Source organism: Adiantum capillus-veneris, chromosome 15 (genome assembly GCF_014529385.1).
Source record: "Adiantum capillus-veneris isolate H3 chromosome 15, ASM1452938v2, whole genome shotgun sequence".
Lineage (NCBI taxonomy): Eukaryota > Viridiplantae > Streptophyta > Polypodiopsida > Polypodiales > Pteridaceae > Adiantum > Adiantum capillus-veneris.
Window position 1 is genome coordinate 119,701,863 of NC_140945.1, and position 19,096 is coordinate 119,720,958.

Genomic DNA, 19,096 nt, shown 5'->3' on the forward strand with positions numbered 1-19,096 from the left:
CGGGACACCATCCGATGGTGGTTCGTGCGGTCTTTCAGTGACTGCTGCCGTACACGGTAGTTTCAACATCGGCTTGATCATCTACGAGCGTACGATTCTTGGGAGATCCATTCATTCCAGCCATCATTCGGTGGTTGCACACTCTTGAGGGAGTGGTGACTTGCGGTTTGCTATGGACACACCTATGCACTCATTAGAGTACACACGAGATATGGCCGTCGGATCATGACATTCCCAGAGAAGACACCACCATCTTGGGTGGACAGACACTTACCACTTGACCTGGACACGTCAGATCACTTGCTAACACAGGAGCATCTACATGGACTCGGGGAGAGGATCTTGGATCTCTCCTTGGACATGTTCATTGCTTGGATCTACAGACTGAAGTGGGACTTCAGTGCTTTGGACTCTCTTGGAGAGTTTACCCGCGAGATACGCGCGGGTTGCGGGAGATCAGGCATCCCGCGACTACACTCGGAGTCAACCGGAGCTTGGCTTGGATGGTAGTGTAGTTGCTCTTCTACACTCCTGATCATTTGGATTGCTACCTTCAGAGTTGCTTACACTCACCCTCAGTAACCTTACGACAGACTTATCGCTTGACCTTGGCAGTAGGCCACTCCCAGCTCATTTACATTGAGAGCCACACCGAGATGTGGTTTAGTGGCGTTGTTGGCGTGGATTATGTTTTGGTTAACACCGGAGGATTGAAGGGAGGAGATACAGGCAAGACGGCGCAGACAGATTGGTCTGTCCTTTCCTCTTCTCAGACGATATTCACAGTGCATACTGCTCAGTCTGGCTTCCCTACCTCTACATGATGATTACGGTTCAGAGAGCTTGGTCTGACCACACCTCTTCTCAGAGGCCCTTCACATCGTAGACTATTAAGTCTGGCTTTCCCCTCATCTTGGATTACCCTACCTACTGATGGATTCTGATGATCATGTTGTGTGCAACTAGAGGATATGCATCTAATCTAAGTGACTGGGCATGCACGGTCTGCGAACAGACTCACAAAAGTGCCAGAACACTTGCTAATCTAGACCGACTGGATTGATTGAACCCTTGTCGTGCTGTAGCTTGTCCACGGATACATAGGGTTGGATGTGTCACGTGACATCTCCTCTTTTTCAAAGTGAGGTATTGGTACCGAACTGTATGGCGTCGAGGGAGATCGCCAATAGCATCCGGAATCCTGGAAGGGACTCTTTACCGGCCCACTCTGATGTGTGGGTCGTGCGGTACTTGAACTTCATAAAGGTCTGCAACACTTCCTTCTTTGGGCCGCGCCGAAATCGACACAAAGTCTCTTGTGGCTCCTTCGATGCTTCAACTTTGTCCAGATTCATCTTCTTTCTTCTTCAAGAATCTCCATGGCTGAAAATTCGTGAAACCATTTCCAACACAAAACCATGAACATACCTGTTCCATGTAAAGTGACTGGAAAAAATCTCGTCTTTTAAAAGACGGTGCATGCAATGTAGATGAACAAAGAGACGGAGTGCGAAACCGTTCACCACACACACGCAAACAATGAAATCGAATCTTTCTCTTCGGATCTAAAGCAATGGACTGTGGCAATTCACAACAGAAATGCCCATGCTTGGTGCGCATACTTTCATGTGCTCATTCTATAACTGTGTCGTGCCAAGGAAGAGACATGGAATGTGACTTCCTTGAATGCATACTTTTCAGCTTTTCATGAAAAATCCGCATACATCCGTGCTCATTCATGAGTGAAACGTGCTCAACGTACAATATGTCATAGGGATCACATAAAGGCGCTGACTAAAATACAAGAAACGATCACGAATGAAAGACTTGTACAATGCGTGCTGACAAATCATTCGAACAATAGTACTTCCTGTATGGGTTCTTTGGACCTAGGCTTGAGAGCCAAGATCGGTTCTTCTTGAAGGGGTGCTTTGGACCTATGCTCGAGAGCCAAGATCGATCCTTCGTGATTGATTGAATCTGCAACGAGGTTAGCTTCGCTAGAAAAAGCATCAACTAACTCATCATCCTTGTGAACAATCACGTCATCTTCATGCAAATCATCATGTTTGTGAGAAATCACATCTTGATCATGCAAATCATCATGCTTGTCATTGTCATCCAAATCATCATGCTCATCATTATCATTCAAATCATCATGCAAATCATTGTCATTGAAATCATCATGCAAAATCATGTGTGTCTTGCTTTGAAGAAGTAGAGACTGAGAGAGTCTCCTTTTCCTGATTCTGTGCAAAGTGCACCTGTACTTGAGAAAAAAGTCCCCACAACTCTTTCATGTGTTGATCGCTCTTCTCTTGTCTTGCTTTGTTCTCGCGGTCATATTCTGCTTGTCTTTCGTTGTTCTTGCGATCAAATTTGGCTTGTCTTTCTTTGGCTTCCAAGCGTGCTTGCTCGCTCTCACGCGTTATGGCTGTCATTCTTTGTTGGTATTTGCGCTCTATGGCTGCTATTCTTTCTTCGCTTTCTAACTTCCTGTCCATCATCCTCTTGTCGAAAGCCTCCATAGGAGTTAGTGCAATCCTTGGCGTAGATGGGGAAGGGGGAGGGTCGGAAAAACCTCCTGGTGGGGAAAACTCTTCTTCGCCTCTCTCATGCTCATCACCTCCAAGCGAAGTATCCATTCCACTTCGCGTGATGACCATCCACTGAAGTCGTGGGTTCTTGCGGGTTCTTGTGGTCTTGAGTTCTTAAGTTCACGAGAAACTTGGGTTCTTGCGGGTCTTGAGTTCTTGAGGTTCTTGCGGGTCTTGAGGTTCTTCTTTCGCTTGCAATCTGTGTTAGAGAAGGATCTTCTCTTCACCCGAGTTTTGCTCTTTTCCGCGGGCGCACCCCTTGGCGGCCTTGCGCTCACACCAAGGTTTCTTTTTCCCACCTCACGTCGATTGGCTGGCTGCTAAGTGCACGGTCCGCTCTCAATGAGTGAAAAGAGGCACAAGGGGAGGCTGGACAAGCCCTTCTTTCCTGTGATTCCTGTCACTCTTCAAAAACACGATTAGGAATCAACACGCCCAAGTGAACTTGGGTTCGTGCGACCTCAACAAGCAAAAAAAATTCTTGTGATATTCTTGTGGTTCTTTCCTTGAGTGATACAAAACACTGGCAAAGCTCTGATACCAATATAAGGTGCAGCAGAATGAATGTTTGAACTTTGCTCAAGATGAGTGCTCCGAACTGTGCTCAAGGTTCCTTTTACTTACGGAAGGGAGAGCCTTCCGTTCCTTTAGTGAGAGAGTGCAATGGACACAAACAAAGTGAATGGACACTGTGAATGAAGGTGCATGAGACTGAGAGATAGTGTAACCGGCCTGTTAACTTCAAAAAGGGCGGTAGACTTTACTTCAAACCTTGATTTAGCTTTCACCCATTATTAGTCGTCTATTCTACCTGTGCTATAATGACACAAGAGAGGGGAATGGGATACAGGTGCTAGAATGCATCTGTATGCGAGTCAGACACCAGATTGGCCCCTAAATAGGCGCCCCTTTCGGTATTTCTTTATTCTTTAATAGAGGGAATAAAAGCTGTGGTTCCCTACAAGCTGCCCTGCACAATCTGGGCTGAATTTCTTGTGTTCTGGCCCGATTTCGGCAGCATAACTGTACTAGGACCAGTATCCCCACGCATTAGATGACTTTCCCGACGCATACGGACACTTTGCAAAACCTGGCAAGAATCTGCAGCACGCTGAATTCTCTGTTTTCTGCCCTGAAAATGCGCCAGATCACCTGTACAACGGTCCCCTCGCGTCCCCGAACCTCCTGGGGGTATTAGGGTCCGTTTAGGGCTGAAACCCTAAACCTGCAAAAATACACAGCAGGCTGTAATTCACTGTTTCCGGCTCCGTTTCGCGTGCCGGTCGCATCCGTAGCAAGTCCTCGAGCTCCCGCACCTGTAGGGCTACTTGCCCTTTGAATCGGACGAGATTTTGCACGTGAAACCTCTCCGAATTCACCTGTACCTGCGGGGGATTAGCCGCTAGCTAATCCAGTACCTATGCAAGAGGCTCTTGCCTCGGCAATCGCGCATGAACCCACACAACTGTACATTGGTCAATTGAAAAGCCCACTAGAGGGGCATAACATATTGCCATAGGGGAGAGAGATGGCAGTGCGTAGCGTGTAGGGCATCACTCCTAGCACCGCACTGTACATAAGAGGGAAAGCCAACACGCCATTGAAGCTCTCCTGCCTGTGACAGCACTCAAAAACGAGCTCACAGCTGAAAATCACGTTTTTGCCTTCTCTTTAAGTAGTAAACTGGCCTCAGAGTGCCGAGTGTCACTCATTTGTGCATTTTCCCGCTTTAGACCCTCGGGTCTAAAAATATCTCACCTACAGCCTCTGTTGACTTGGCCACAAAGTAACAAAATGATCCCCATGTCAAACTGCACGTAATGACGCGAAGACATTTTGCCGTCCAAAAATAGCAGTCCCTAAAATTTAGGAGTTTTTGCCATTACATTCTTCTAGGTCATCTGACCCTCTTTGTACACTCCAGCCACACCCATAACTGAAATGTAGCCTATGTAGCAAAGGATTCCGCTTTGGCTGGCCAATGATCCCACTTTGGCTAACCTTAGTCCTTGTCCAACCTTAGTGCTCTTTAGTCCTCAAGCCTGGACTCTCTCTAAACAGTTTCACACTGTTTATGCAATGCAGGGCAGTTAGATTTCCATAGGGGTGTTTCCAAAAGGTAAAACAAATGAAATTCCCCAAAGAAAGAGAAAACAAACAAAAATGGAATTGCCACTGGTTGGTGACATACCCCCCTCTTAAAATCTCAAACGTCCTCGTTTGCACCTATGTCGTACATACTTACAGTCAGCACTCGGGTGTTCGGACACCGTGTCGACACATGTACGACACATAGATGCTCACAGTCAACACCTCGTTGACACATGTATTGCCTGCGTGTGAACCCTGTCCCAATGACATAGTGGAAGCGTCACACTCTGCCATTGCTTTGAGTCCATAACTTTCCAATGACAAAATGGAAGCGTCACATTTTGCCACTGTCTTTTAGTACACGTTGGATCCAGTAACCTTTCGAGCATACCCAAACCGACAGTTTAAGAATGCAGTTACACATGTACTCTTCAATAGAAATAATTGCTGTACCCTTGACAAATTGACAAGAAATACTCACTTCTATAGCACTAAACAAACTTTTGGACATTCCATAAGAGCAATTGTCAAACTGACAATGTGTACAGCTCTAACATTCATATAACATGCACTTCATTTGAGCTGAGTCTAAGTAACATGTACATCATTTCTTTCAGAAGCCATTGTCACACTGACAATCCATGTAGCTCTGAATCTCAAGGGGTCAAGGTAGGTTGTAAACCAAGGTTTTAAGTTCCCATACTTTGAGTGACTCTGCAAGTACACTTTTTTCCATCCACTTGACATCCAGAGGTGTATAGCTTTTGAACTTTACCAAACAGCACCTTGCAACCTTGCCTTTTCTTTTCTTTCTTTATGTGCCAAAATCTGTTCCCGAACCAAGATCTCCTCAAGTTCCTCGACTTCCGGCTGATCTTCAGCTGACATATCTTCTGGCACATCACCCACACAGGGTCTGAGAAGACTCGCGTGAAACGCATCGTGAATCTTCCAACTCTCAGGCAATTTCAACCTTTATGCAATATCACTGATTTGCATACTGAGCATCGAAAACAATCTTTCTCTGCTCTTCATCTTGATCTTTGGAGATTAACCTGTGATCTACCCTTATGCTGTCACTTTTATTGGGCTGAGAATTCTCTTTTTGACCCAATTTTGGCAACATAATTGTAGTAGAAACCTTCACAACCAAAAATCCACATATCCAAGTGATTATCCACGCATAATAGAGCACTTTGCAAACCTGTCCTGGAAATTCAGCACGCTGAATTCTCTGTTTTTAGCTCCTAAAATACTCCAGATCACTTGTATTACTGTCCTCTAGCTTCCCCGAAGCTCTTGGGACAAAAAGGCATAAAATAGGGTCAAAACCCTAAATCTGCAGAAAAATACAGCAAGCTGTATTTTCTTCTTTCGGGCTCTGTTTTGTGTGCCAATCGCACCAATTCGTAGCCTTTGATCTTCTGCATCAGTAGGACTACTTGTCCTTTGATTTACACACGATTTCTCGCAAGAAATCTTGTTAAATCATCCTGTATCTGTTTTGAATTAGCCTTTAGCTAATTCGGTACCTGTATGAAATCATTCCAAGTGGAAGGAGTCTGTCCTTGTAACAACAGTGTATTCCACCACTGACTTGCATTTTTTTTTTTTCCAGAAAAGTGACAGCTTTCCTGACTTTAAATGCTCCTTCCAACAAATGCTTTGTCAAACTGTTCGAGGAAAGAGAAAACCTTTGTCCTCTCATCAAAGCCATTGATGAGAGGACAAACCTTTGTCCTCTCATCAAAGCCATTGAATGTGTCCATGGACTCACTGATCATCTTCTTTGTATGGCTTTAGCTTATCCATTGACTCCAAATTGTCAAAAGAGACAGTTTGCATAATGGGTACACCTGTGGGAGCCATCTGTACTCCCTGGCCAGTAACATGTTGATGTCCAGGTGTCATATTCACTGATGGGATTGAAAAACCAGCCATACCCAAGTTGCCTTGTGACACCCCAAACTGACCTTGTGTGCCTTGAAATCTTGGGTGCAAACCAATGTTTGCATACATGGGGTTGGGCACCATGCCTTGCATACCCCTAAACATTGTTCCTGGCATGCCAAAACTGCCTTGAACTTGATGTGCTATTGATGAAGATTGTATGAACTCCATAAATCTTGGATTCTCCATCAATTGCTTGAACATGGTCACAACAGTAACAACCTGCAAAGCTTTCTCTGCTTGGCCTGAACTCTCGCCAATTTCATGTGCAGTTGGAATAGGCTGTCTATCCTCTGAAGAGAAACCCTCTTCCTTGTTGCCATCCATCATGTATCCAAAGAAAGACTCGTAGCCTTTCTCACCTGTATCCAAAGAAAGACTCTCGCAGCCTTTCTCACCTGTAAATCCAAAGAAAGACTTGTAGCCTTTCTCACCTGTATCCAAAGAAAGACTCTCGTAGCCTTTCTCACCTGTAAATCCACTCGATCTACTTTCAAACTCTCTGTGTTTTCAAGGTCATCCCAAACTCTCTGTCTTTAACCCAAATTGACCAAGGCTCACTTTTTGAGGAAAAAGTGATTTAATCCCGTCGATGGAACCATGTAACCGGTCTGTTAACTTCAAAAAGGACGGTAGCCTTTACTTCAAACCTTGATTTAGCTTTCACCCATTATTAGTCGTCTATTCTACCTGTGCTATAATGACACAAGAGAGGGGAATGGGATACAGATGCTAGAATGCATCTGTATGCGAGTCAGACACCAGATTGGCCCCTAAATAGGCGCCCCTTTCGGTATTTCTTTATTCTTTAAAAGAGGGAATAAAAGCTGTGGTTCCCTACAAGTTGCCCCGCACAATCTAGGCTAAATTTCTTATGTTCTGGCCCAATTTCGACAGCATAACTGTACTAGGACCCTTCACAGTCAGTATCCCCACGCATTAGATGACTTTTACGGACACTTTGCAAAACCTGGCAAGAATCTGCAGCACGCTGAATTCTCTGTTTTCTGCCCTGAAAATGCGCCAGATCACCTGTACAGCGGTCCCCTCGTGTCCCCGAACCTCCTGGGGGTATTAGGGTCCGTTTAGGGCCGAAACCCTAAACCTGCAAAAATACACAGCAGGCTGTAATTCACTGTTTCGGGCTCGGGTTCGCGTGCCGGTCGCATCCATAGCAAGTCCTCGAGCTCCCGCACCTGTAGGGCTACTTGCCCTTTGAATCGGACGGGATTTCGCACGTGAAACCTCTCCGAATTCACCTATACCTGCGGGGGATTAGCCGCTAGCTAATCCAGTACCTGTGCAAGAGGCTCTTGCCTCGGCAATCGTGCATGAACCCACACAACTGTACATTGGTCAATTGAAAAGCCCACTAGAGGGGCATAACATACTGCCATAGGGGAGAGAGAGGGCAGTGCGTAGCGTGCAGGGCATTACTCCTAGCACCGCACTGTACATAAGAGGGAAAGCCAGCACTCCATTGAAGCTCTCTCACCTGTAACAGCACTCAAAAACGAGCTCGTAGCTGAAAATCACGTTTTTGCCTTCTCTTTAAGTAGTAAACTGGCCTCAGAGTACCGAGTGTCACTCATTTGTGCATTTTCCCGCTTTAGACCCTCGGGTCTAAAAATATCTCACTTGCAGCCTCTGTTGACTTGGCCACAGAGTAACAAAATGATCCCCATGTCAAACTGCATGTAATGACGCGAAGACATTTTGCCGTCCAAAAATAGCAGTCCCTAAAATTTAGGAGTTTCTGCCATTACATTCTTCTAGGTCATCTGACCCTCTTTGTACACTCCAGCCACACCTAGAACTGAAATGTAGCCTATGTAGCAAAGGATTCCGCTTTGGCTGGCCAATGACCCCACTTTGGCTAACCATAGTCCTTGTCCAACCTTAGTGCTCTTTAGCCCTCAAGCCTGGACTCTCTCTGAACAGTTCCACACTGGCTATGCAATGCAGGGCAGTTAGATTTCCATAGGGGTGTTTCCAAAAGGTAAAACAAACGAAATTCCCCAAAGAAAGAGAAAATAAACAAAAATGGAATTGCCACTGGTTGGTGACAGATAGAGAAGAGAATACGACACCAGAGACGTTGTAAAACCCTCCTCCAAAGGCCCCACTCTCTGTGGCGAGAGTGGTCTACTTATGATTGCACAAATCTCTACAATGCTTGGACTTGCCGACGATGTCGACGACGACGAGACGGGCTGAAATCTGAAAATGCTAATGGCTGAAATCTACAAATCTTTATCTGCTGAATTTTGACTCTATGTCGATGTCGATGTCGATGTCGATGGGAACGATGCGACGACGAGCGTTGAAAACGCAGATGCTGAAATCTGCGTTTTCCGGGCTGAAACTGTAAACCTTGTGGAAATTGACCGTGCGGCGAGGATCTATTGCGGGAAGGTGAGATCTGCGAGGTTCAGGGGTTCTACTGCGGGTACTGACTGCTGAAAACTGAAAACGCTGATGCTTGTGGGGGTTCCGTCGCGAAGATATGCAAAAACGTTGAAGTGTCTTGCAGATGCAAAAACGCAAGGGCTGAAAATGATCTTTTGCGGTGGAAATCTGCTAACTGCTATAGAAACTGCTAACGCTGGGGCTTCTGCTTCTTGCTATCGCCAGGAATCTGCAAGAATAAAACACGTTGGCTGATCTGGTCCAAAACGCTAGGTTGATGCTGTGGAGCAAAAACGCTAGGCCTCTTGGGGGTTCTGCTGAGAAGTTGCCTGTTGAGCGTGTGCTCCTACTACCTCTTCTGCCAGAAAGTGCTAGCGCTAGGTTTCTATATATACAAACGTAGCAAATTTGCCCTACCTACTTTCCAACAAAAGTCACTTAAAAATAATAAGTGAAAAATGTCAAAAATAGGGAAAATAGGTTAAATGCACTGGAAAATTCCCCTGATGGATTCTAATGGGAATGCTGATGATCATGCTGTGTGCAACTAGAGGATATGCATCTAATCTAAGTGTCTGGACATGCACGTTCTACGAACAGACTCACTAAAGTGCCAGAACACTTGCTAATCTAGACTGACTGGACTGACTGAACCCTTGTCGTGCTGTAGCTTGTCCACGGACACATAGGGTTGGATGTGTCACGTGACAAGGGGGTGTTAGACTTACACCACTCTGCTGTTTCATAGGTCTAGGGCATGCATGTACTAGCGTGCCTCCGGGCTTCCCACCCCTTTACATATGCATTTTCTCTGCACTGTCCGGGCGCCCACCTTGTCCGGGCGCCCTCATATATCTCTTTTCTTGCTGGGTCGTGGGGGATTTTATCTGGCATTGCCCTATCTCCCCTTGGGCACCTATTTATGGGGGTAGGGGGGTACCCACTTCCATCATCTGGTTATTGTGTATTGGGTCTTCTTCTCATGGTAGTCATGGGGGGCTGATTGCCCCCTCTTCACCATCTCTCTCTCTCTCTCTCTCTCTCCCGCACACGCACACTCTTACAAAGCACTCACCTGAAGAGGTTACATAATTGCTTTTATTCTAGGTTTTTGAGGCTAGAGTCTATGTAAGGGCCATAGAGTAGGCACTTGACTCACAGATTTTACCTTTGGTGCATTAAAGCTGAGGACACATACTAAAGGGGACTTGAGCTTCTTGCTGCTCAGTGTACTCAATCAATAAACAAATATCAAGCCAGGGGGGACTGACATTGGTGGTTGAAATCCACTAACTCTTTTGTGGGGGAGCATTTTGCTCCACCGCTTCTCCATCTCCCTTCACTCTTTTGTTTGATTGAATTGTTCACTTTTTAAAGACGATTCAAGTTTTACAGTTCCGACCAACTCGTTGGAAGTAGCTACACGTGACATTTTTCGGAAGTATAAATTTTCTCGCTGTTTGCTACACAATGGTGCCATCACAAAAATGCTGTATCCGCCGGTAACTACAATGGGAGGGCCAATTTCTTTGCTGTGGACATGTTATGATTAATAAACAGTATTTCCTATTAAAATCCTCTGATCAATTGCACGCTTGTTCTTTTACAATCTTAAGGTGAAGGGGGCTACTGTCACGTTTTTAATGTGTGTTTACTTTGGGAGCACAATAAAAAATCCTCAAGAGAATGATAAACTTTGGAATTTCTGGGCTGGATGGTGATGCATTAGTTGTTGCTTCAAGCTCTTCCGGGCAGGCTCAATACTTCTCTACAATGTTGAAATGTGAATTGCATGGTCATGAGCCGGACTGTAATGGGACTGGCTTTGCTTTAATGTTGAAGTGTCTTCTTCTTCATAGTTGCAGACTGTCATTGCTAGATTAACCTGTTGTTGCTGAGAGGTTTCCGCTGCTACTGCCCGGCTTGCTGCCTAGTGAAGACCATTCCTAGAAAGGGAGGGTGCTGAAGTCAAATTATTACAAAGCTCGGCAGGCTCTAGTAGAAGGTCCGTTCAGAGACAGGTCATAGATTCCTTACAGAGCAACTCCCATCAGTAGACCACATGATATGTTAGTGTGCAAGACATGGGACTCTCTTGAATAGAGCTACTGACATTGGTAGATCTTGACACCCTCGTTCCTCTTGCAAATCGCATCAACAGCTTTTTTACCATCGGGGCATTGAGCTCAGATTTTGAGCGGCATCAAGCAGCCATGATGATAAGTATACCGTTGATGCTATTTGCTAGAGGAACGAGGGTGTCGAGGCCTCCTATGACATTCTTCACAGAGTAACAGATGCCATGATGCAACAGTTCATGAGAGAGTTCATGTGATGGTACCTTTAGTGACAACCTACTTGGATCAGGCTTTGGAAGATATGCTACTAGCTGGCTCTACTTATCTATTTGTTTGGCCTACCTCATAGGTCTTTTAAGCCTTTTGCAGAGGTAAATGAACATTTCATTTCAAAATACACATGCACGCTCGCTCGCTCGTTCCCTTTCTACCATGAATGAGCATATGATGGTCGAGTTGTTGCAAGTTAGAAAGCTTCTGCTGGTGCGTTATTGTGCCACACCTCTGTTTGTAGCTCGACAAAAAGTCCCTTTTATGCAGATGCTTTTGGTTGAGCAAAATACTGTTGCTGCATTGAGACTTGGAGAAACATGCGAACTCGAAATGACCGACATTGTGGAGTTTCAGATGCTGATAGATGCCAAGCTTAAGGAGCTACAGTCTCTTCTTGAAAAAGCAGATAACCTGCGTCTACATACTTTGAGAGTTCTCTTTGAACTTCTTAGTCCAGTGCAAGCTGCCTCTTGCATTATAGCTGCATACGAGCTTCTGCTGGCCCTCAGATATTTGAGCAGCAATGTGTGGAACCCTGGAGGATGAATCTGGTCGTGAGAAGGAGGAGAAAATGGTAAACCCAGTTTTGTTTACCAAATTGTTGAAAAGCGTAGATAATAAACTCAATTTTCTTGGAGGGGAATAAACCGCAGGTACAGGTTTGGTAGCCTTGAAGAAATGTAGCTACACTGAAGGAGTTCTGGATGCTCCCTGAAGAGGACTTCAGTTGGATGATGGCTTTTCTTCCAAATTGTGTGCTTTTCAAGGGTCTGTTTTTTTTAAAAACTTACACCTGTAGTCTAGATATGTATGCAGTTTCTTTTGACAAAGCTTTACCCATGCCAAGGGTACTGTACGCCTGCTTCATACTATGATGTTGCATATAAATCTCTTCTAGTGCTAATCTCGCCGTGTGCAAATTTCCTCTGTCCATTGTTGCTTTCATGTTGTCTTTTCTTAGTTTACTGTGTCCTTTTTGTTGTTGCAGGCATTGTAGATGCCTTTTTTTAGTATAAATTCTTCCTTAAATCTAGTGATTCTTGCTGCTAATGCATCATCTCAATCCAATTTAATTTTGGACATACACCCCCAAGTAAGTTTGTCTGGTCCCTCAGCATTTAATTGGTATAAAACTGAGACCGTGTAAGACCTGGGCTCTTAAGTTTTTCATTATTGCTTTCAAGTGTATCCATGTTGAACTATTGAGGTTTAGGTCTGCCTATGTAGTATAGCCTACACACAATATGGTGAGATGTTCAACTCTGTGGTTAACAATCCGTGTTGGTGCTTGTATCACATAGTTATAATCTTGGTTGTCACCCAAGATTTTGTCTTTGTTTCTCTATTTTTATGCGAAGGCAGGTGCGTGGGTGTAAGCTTGTTTAGTGATGCTTCCTGCTTGTTACGTTCCATATCAGTAGCTTCAATCAATGAACACTAGTTCTGTAATGAGACAAGTGTCTTGAAAAGTATTTACCTGTCAAGATTTATATCCACATTTGGGTTTTGCAACGTTCTTTGAGACTTCAATGTCGTGTGATATTTGAAACCATACAGATTCATACAATCAAGAATAAATAATTAGTTGTTTTTGTAATGGGCGCCTAGAGGTAGCAACCTATCAAGATTTTTTTTGCACTTCTATCCATAATTTGGGCTTTGTTTTTTCAACAAAGTTTTTCTTTAAAACTCTTGTAGTGTGTGGTTTTTGAAACCATGTACAATTCACACAAATAAGATGTAATCGAGTATAGGATCAAGCAACGTAATATAACACAAAGAGATTGAGCATCTTTTAGAGGGTTGGATAGGGATCTATTCTAAACTTTTTACTATACAGCTTTGTTGAGGTGGTGGACACATAGAGTCCTTTTGAGCCCATCTATCTTCTAGGTCGAAATCGAACGTTGGGTGTGTCGACATGTGTTTGTCCATCTCATAATATAGTAAACAAAACCCATCAAAACAATGAAAGTTTAATCTCATTTACACAAGTTTAACAAAAAGGACAGATGTTTATTGTTTGGAGAGCCATACTATGAGGCACGAGGTGGACATTGAACTCCAAGAAGGTACTAATTTTGGCTCATATTTGCCATGTAGCCCAGTGCTCATGCAAGATAAAACCTTGTTTTGCCTTCAGCTGCATGGACGCATGCTTGTAGGCTAAAAGTCATGTTGCTGCACAGGTCAAAACTCGAAGCTTTTACCGGTTATTACACTAAAATGAGTGAATTTCATAGTTTTCTTAAAGACAAGCTCAAAATCTAGCCAGGACAACAATTTCAACCGGTTAAAATACGTTGGACCCTTTTTTTTCTTCACTTAAAAAGGCAAAGGAGGTTTTGCAAACATTTTCTCTCAACACTCTTACGGCCATACTTTAAAAAAAAAGTGTGTGGCCGAATGCACTGAAGAAGCCTTGTGCTACACCATTTGCAGCTATGCTTGCTGTTTGAGAGCACAAGTCTCCTCCATTCTCATGCGCAGCAATTGAATTGAAGTTGCATAGCGTTGATAAGAGATTATTGTACTCTTTTACAAAAAAGCTTGGGCATGTAGACGTGGAAACCAACCAACAGAAGTTGGTTGGGAGCGCAAAATGGGTAGCGGGCATGAAAAGGTAGCCTCGACCCCCTATCCAAGTTTGGGCGGGGATTGATCGCCAACCAGCTCATGCACAGAGTGGCATTTAACCAATAGGCTACAAGCACCATTTGACGTAGACCTTGTTTTAAAAAATTAGACATATAGTAGTGTGATGCATGTGTGTCCATCCCAAAAGTGAAAGGGAGGCATGCATTTAGTGTGTATTTAGGCTAAGACAAGATTGTATGGCCAAGTTGAAACAACGTCAAATTTAGTAAATTATAGTAGGTATACATGCTTTAAATCTCCCTTTTTCTTAATTTTGTTGGGGCGTGGCTTCAATACAGTTACACCATTCTGCTCCCAAGCCTTTATACTCAACAAATAGGAGGCATACTATTAGTTTGCAAAATAAAGTAGGCACTCTGAATGTTTTCACTATGACATTGAACATTCAAAACTCATTTGAAAAATCTCTTCTTTTATATTTGTACACCTAAGGGCAACATAGGAAAAAATTACACACTAGCTGATGTAAGCGTGGCAAAACATGAGCGATCAATGTGTGAAAATTCTCTTCTTTATATTTGTACACCTAAGGGCAACATAGGAAAAAATTAAAACTAGCTGATGTAAGCGTGGCAAAACATAAGCGATCAAAGTAGGAGAGAGCTCTTGTGATGTGTATGGGAAATCACTGGACCAAAAGGAACTACCATTGTTCCTTTTCAAGTTTGTAGTTGTACGGAGTTCGAATCGCAATTCAAGCTACCTTGTTATAAGTCCATATCCATGGGGTGCCAAGTGTAATATTCTCAGCATTTGTAACACATACAATACATGTGGACATTTAGAAAAGCTACTTCATCATGATCTCTAACTATCGCATGGAGCTTCCACTTGGGGGATTGGTTTGATCTATCCCAAAAAATGAATTTTCCCCTTCTAATTTTTTCAACTCCAAATGTGAGACACTGCTTCCTAAGTGCTAGTGTCTTATCTATCTTCAAGCTAGTGTAATTTACAAGGATGAACTAAATCTCTTGTGCTTAAGGGCCTCTTTATGTCTGCTCTAATATACTAGCCATGATCATACAAGTGGATGACAACTGTTGGATCCACTATATACGTGCATTCTATGTTTAAATAAAAACGTTCATGTTTTTTTTTTTTTGTTTGCATGATGGTTGCAGGTAAGGACTTTGGCTTCTTTTATCTTTGGATTCAACGATCGGTCAATATCTTATGTAGAAACCACGTGTTGTAGCTACAATACCTCTTTCATTTTGAAGATATATCCATTTATACTAGCCTCTGTTGAATCTCTTTTTAAATATTTAGGTTCAAATTGTGGGTAATTTATGTAAATGTGTAAAACACACACATATAGGCACAAGGTTCAAAATTGACTTGTCAAAATAGAACATGGAGATTGGCAAAGGCATTTGATTATTAGAAGTTTAGGTTAGCTGTCTGACCTAAATCTCTAATAGGGGTACCGACTCATAGTCATAATATCTTCAGATTGATCGATTCAAGGAACTTGGTGTTACCATCTCACTCTCTCCTTTGTTTCTTAGGATCCTTGCCATGGCAAGTACATTGCCTGAATGTGGACCATTAGTGACTCAACAAAAATGGCGGTCATTCATGAAAAACTTAGAATGGATTTAGCCAAATTTAACAAGCAACACCTTAAAAAAATCTCCTCTCTATCCAATAAAATATAGCAGACCCTTTCTTGAAAGGGCAAGTAAGAAAAAATGAAAGTTTATTGACCACTCTATATCAAATGGGTTTTGATTTTCAAAATGTTCTTTAGTCCTTGGGCTAGAATTGCCCTCGAGCTCACCTCCTCTAAAGAAAGTGTTCATTGAAGATGCAAATGGATCTAACCTCACTATCAATTCTAATAATGTAGAAGTGTATCTTCAAGGTTCTCTACTCTAATTTCTCTCCTTCATCGATTGGATTAAACTCCTAGTAGCTCTTGTCAAGAATAAAAAAGACGGTCTCAAACTTCTTGAAGGTGATTTGAAGTAACTTTCACTTCTCCAAAAATTCACACCTAATCACTAGCCACTTTCTCATCTTCAGGTGTAGAACGAACAAATTCTTTAAAGAAGTTATGCAGACTTTCACTTCTCCAAAAATTCACACCTAATCACTAGTCACTTCTCCAAAAATTCACACCTAATCACTAGTCACTTTCTCATCTTCATGTGAAAAATCAACAAATTTCTTAAAGAAGTTATGCAGATTAACCTTGCTTCTTTAGTACTACTACAAGCTCCATTAGTTACAGTTTTCACTTGTCTTTAGTTTGCTCTTGGCTTGAAAGACAAGCCCATAATTTGGTTTTAGTGCAGATCGATTTTATCCACTTTCGTAATATGATGCTCGAAGTCCTCAAGGAGCTCTCTCTCTCTCTCTCTCTCTCTCTCTCTCTCTCACACACACACACACACACACACACACACACACACACACACTCACACACACACACACACACACACACACACACACACACACACACACACATCACCTTTATCTGTGGCTTACTGTTTTGAGAATGGATACTTGCTGATATTTAACACTACATGGATGTTAGGTGTAAGTTAAAAAGGCTTTAAGTAGGACATGGATAACAACTGATAGGTTTGTTGGCACGTGTAATACATATTCAAGGCTAATGAATTTGTTGTCTTGTTTATATGGAGGCATGTGAAGACTCTATCTTTACTTAGGATCTTTTTGGCTTAGTTGTTGTTCATCATTGTCGAACCTGGCCTCTTTCACTTCAAAATAAGTTGTTCTTGACTATTTTATATACAAAACACTAGAATGATACCTCATTCTCACTATTATGTACAAAATGAATCAAAGACTGAGTTGTTTTCGTGCTAATCATTGTCCTTTGTCTAAAGCCAACTATCTTTTGAATTGTCTAAAAATAGCAACACACATGTCCTAAATACAAAGTTCTCATAGAAAGCTGGAAAACAAGGACGGTGGCTTTGGAGATTTTTGTCTGTAGGCTTTGATGGACACACTATCTATAATTCCTTGTTAGGTCGACATGTGTTAGGTGGTCTTTCCATGTCTATAGATTAGATTCCTGCTCACAGCTATTGTAGTCTTTGAATCTGATGGTTTTAGGTTGCAGGTTAATCCAAAATCATTACCCTTGTGTAATTATTTCGATTTTTATGATTCCAGGAACATTTTACCTATAAACGAACTACTCTTTGATGGACGGTTCGTTTGAGGACTATCCATATAAACTAGTTAAAGCATGAAAAACTTCTACTACTGACTATGAACGACATCCTGAAGGAGTACGAGCGGAAGTGCGACGCGAGAGAGAGTGAGAGAAGAAGAGCACGACGATATGGTGAACTCGCTCTACTGTAATGTGTAGAGCATAGTGAGTTCTTATTAGGTTTTTACAAAAGAATATGTGTACATACCTGGCGGCCCGCCCACTTACTTGGGCGACCACATTGGGCTTTATACCCCAACAACTTAAAGTCCAATGTGGTACTTTAAGTGTGACAGAAGCTACTATACAAGATAATATACAAGAGATGTAGAGAAGTGATGTACTACCCTACACCTAACTGCTTCCGAAAATGCGCAAAGCTCTCTGAGGGAAGTCCTTTTGTAAGTAGATCAGCAGGATTTTCTGTGGTGTGAACTTTGACAAGCTGAAGTTGCTTATCCTCGAGCATTTCCCTGATGAAATGATACTTCACATCCACATGCTTTGTCTTTGAGTGATAAACTGGATTGCGAGCCAATTGTATAGCACTTTGACTATCACAATATAACACAGGCATCTCTTCTTTGATTCCCAAATCTGTTACTAGTCGATTAAGCCAAATTGATTCTTTTCATGCCTTTGATGCTGCAACATATTCAGCCTCTGTAGTAGACTGAGTAACACAATCTTGTAATCTAGAACGCCATGATACTGCTCCACCAGCCAATGTAAAGACATACCCTGACGTAGACCTTTGGTTGTCTAAGTCACCTGCATAATCTGAGTCTGTAAAACCCTTTACACTTAGCTCCTGACTCCCATAGCATATACACATACTCTTTGTAGCTTTCAGGTACCTCAATATTCCTTTCACTGCCTCCCAATGTTTCTTGCCTGGGTTTGACATGTATCGACTTACTACTCCCATTGCAAATGCAATGTCTGGGCGAGTAGCAATAATTGCATGCATCAAACTACCCACTGCAGACGCATATGGAATCTTATCCATTTCAGCCTGTTCTTCCTCAGACACAGGACAATCTTGTTTGCTAAGTTTCACATATGGTGGCAATGGAACACTCAATGCCTTTCCCTTCTCCATATTGAAACGTTGCAAAACCTTGTCAATATACTCTGTTTGAGATAACCAAATCAACTTCTTTGATCTGTCTCTCTCAATGCGCATACCAAGTATATGACTTGCCTCACCCATGTCTTTCATGTCAAACGATTTTGCCATCTTTGACTTCAAAGCTGAAATTTCTTCCAAGTGCTTGCTAGCAATCAACATGTCATCCACATACAAAATAAGGATCAGCCAACTACCATGCTTAGCCTTCTTTGTATATAGACAGTGATTGAACTCACTACGTTTGTAGCCTTGAGAAAGCATAAACTTGTGGAATTTATGGTACCATGCCCTCGGTGATTGTTTTAAGCCATAAAGACTCTTTAACAACTGGCATACCCAATCTTCCTTGCCTTTCTCAACAAACCCTTCTGGCTCCTGCATGTAAATTTCCACATCTAAATCACCATGCAAGAACGCTGTCTTGACATCCATTTGGTGCAACACCAAATCTAATATGGCAACCAATGCAAGAAAGCATCTCAATGTAGTCATCTTGACCACCGGAGAGAAGACTTCATCAAAGTCAATGCCTTGTTCTTGCTTAAAGCCCTTGGCAACAAGCCTTGCTTTGTACTTTGGCTGACTATCATGAGCGGTGATCTTATACCTGTAAACCCATTTACAAGGTAGAGCCTTTTTGCCCCGTGGTAATTTAACTAGCTTCCATGTCTGGTTTTTATGCAGAGCTGTCATCTCTGACTGCATGGCCAATTCC

General features: G+C 42.8%; 1 protein-coding gene across 7 annotated transcripts in view; it reads left to right on the plus strand.

Annotated features, from left to right (window-relative positions):
• The window catches only part of LOC147441377 (bZIP transcription factor TGA10-like), a 29,255-nt gene extending 16,953 nt beyond the window's left edge, over nt 1-12,302 (plus strand). For 5 of the 7 annotated variants that reach the window (XM_086483035.1, XM_086483034.1, XM_086483037.1 and 2 more), the window contains one exon: nt 11,666-12,302. In XM_086483035.1, the coding sequence (XP_086339161.1) occupies nt 11,666-11,944 (279 nt within the window). In that variant the 3' untranslated portion in view covers nt 11,945-12,302. The remainder of the gene's footprint in view (nt 1-11,665) is intronic. The other 2 variants (XM_086483032.1, XM_086483036.1) reach the window with 2 other exon arrangements.
• Nucleotides 12,303-19,096: the final 6,794 nt, after the last annotated feature.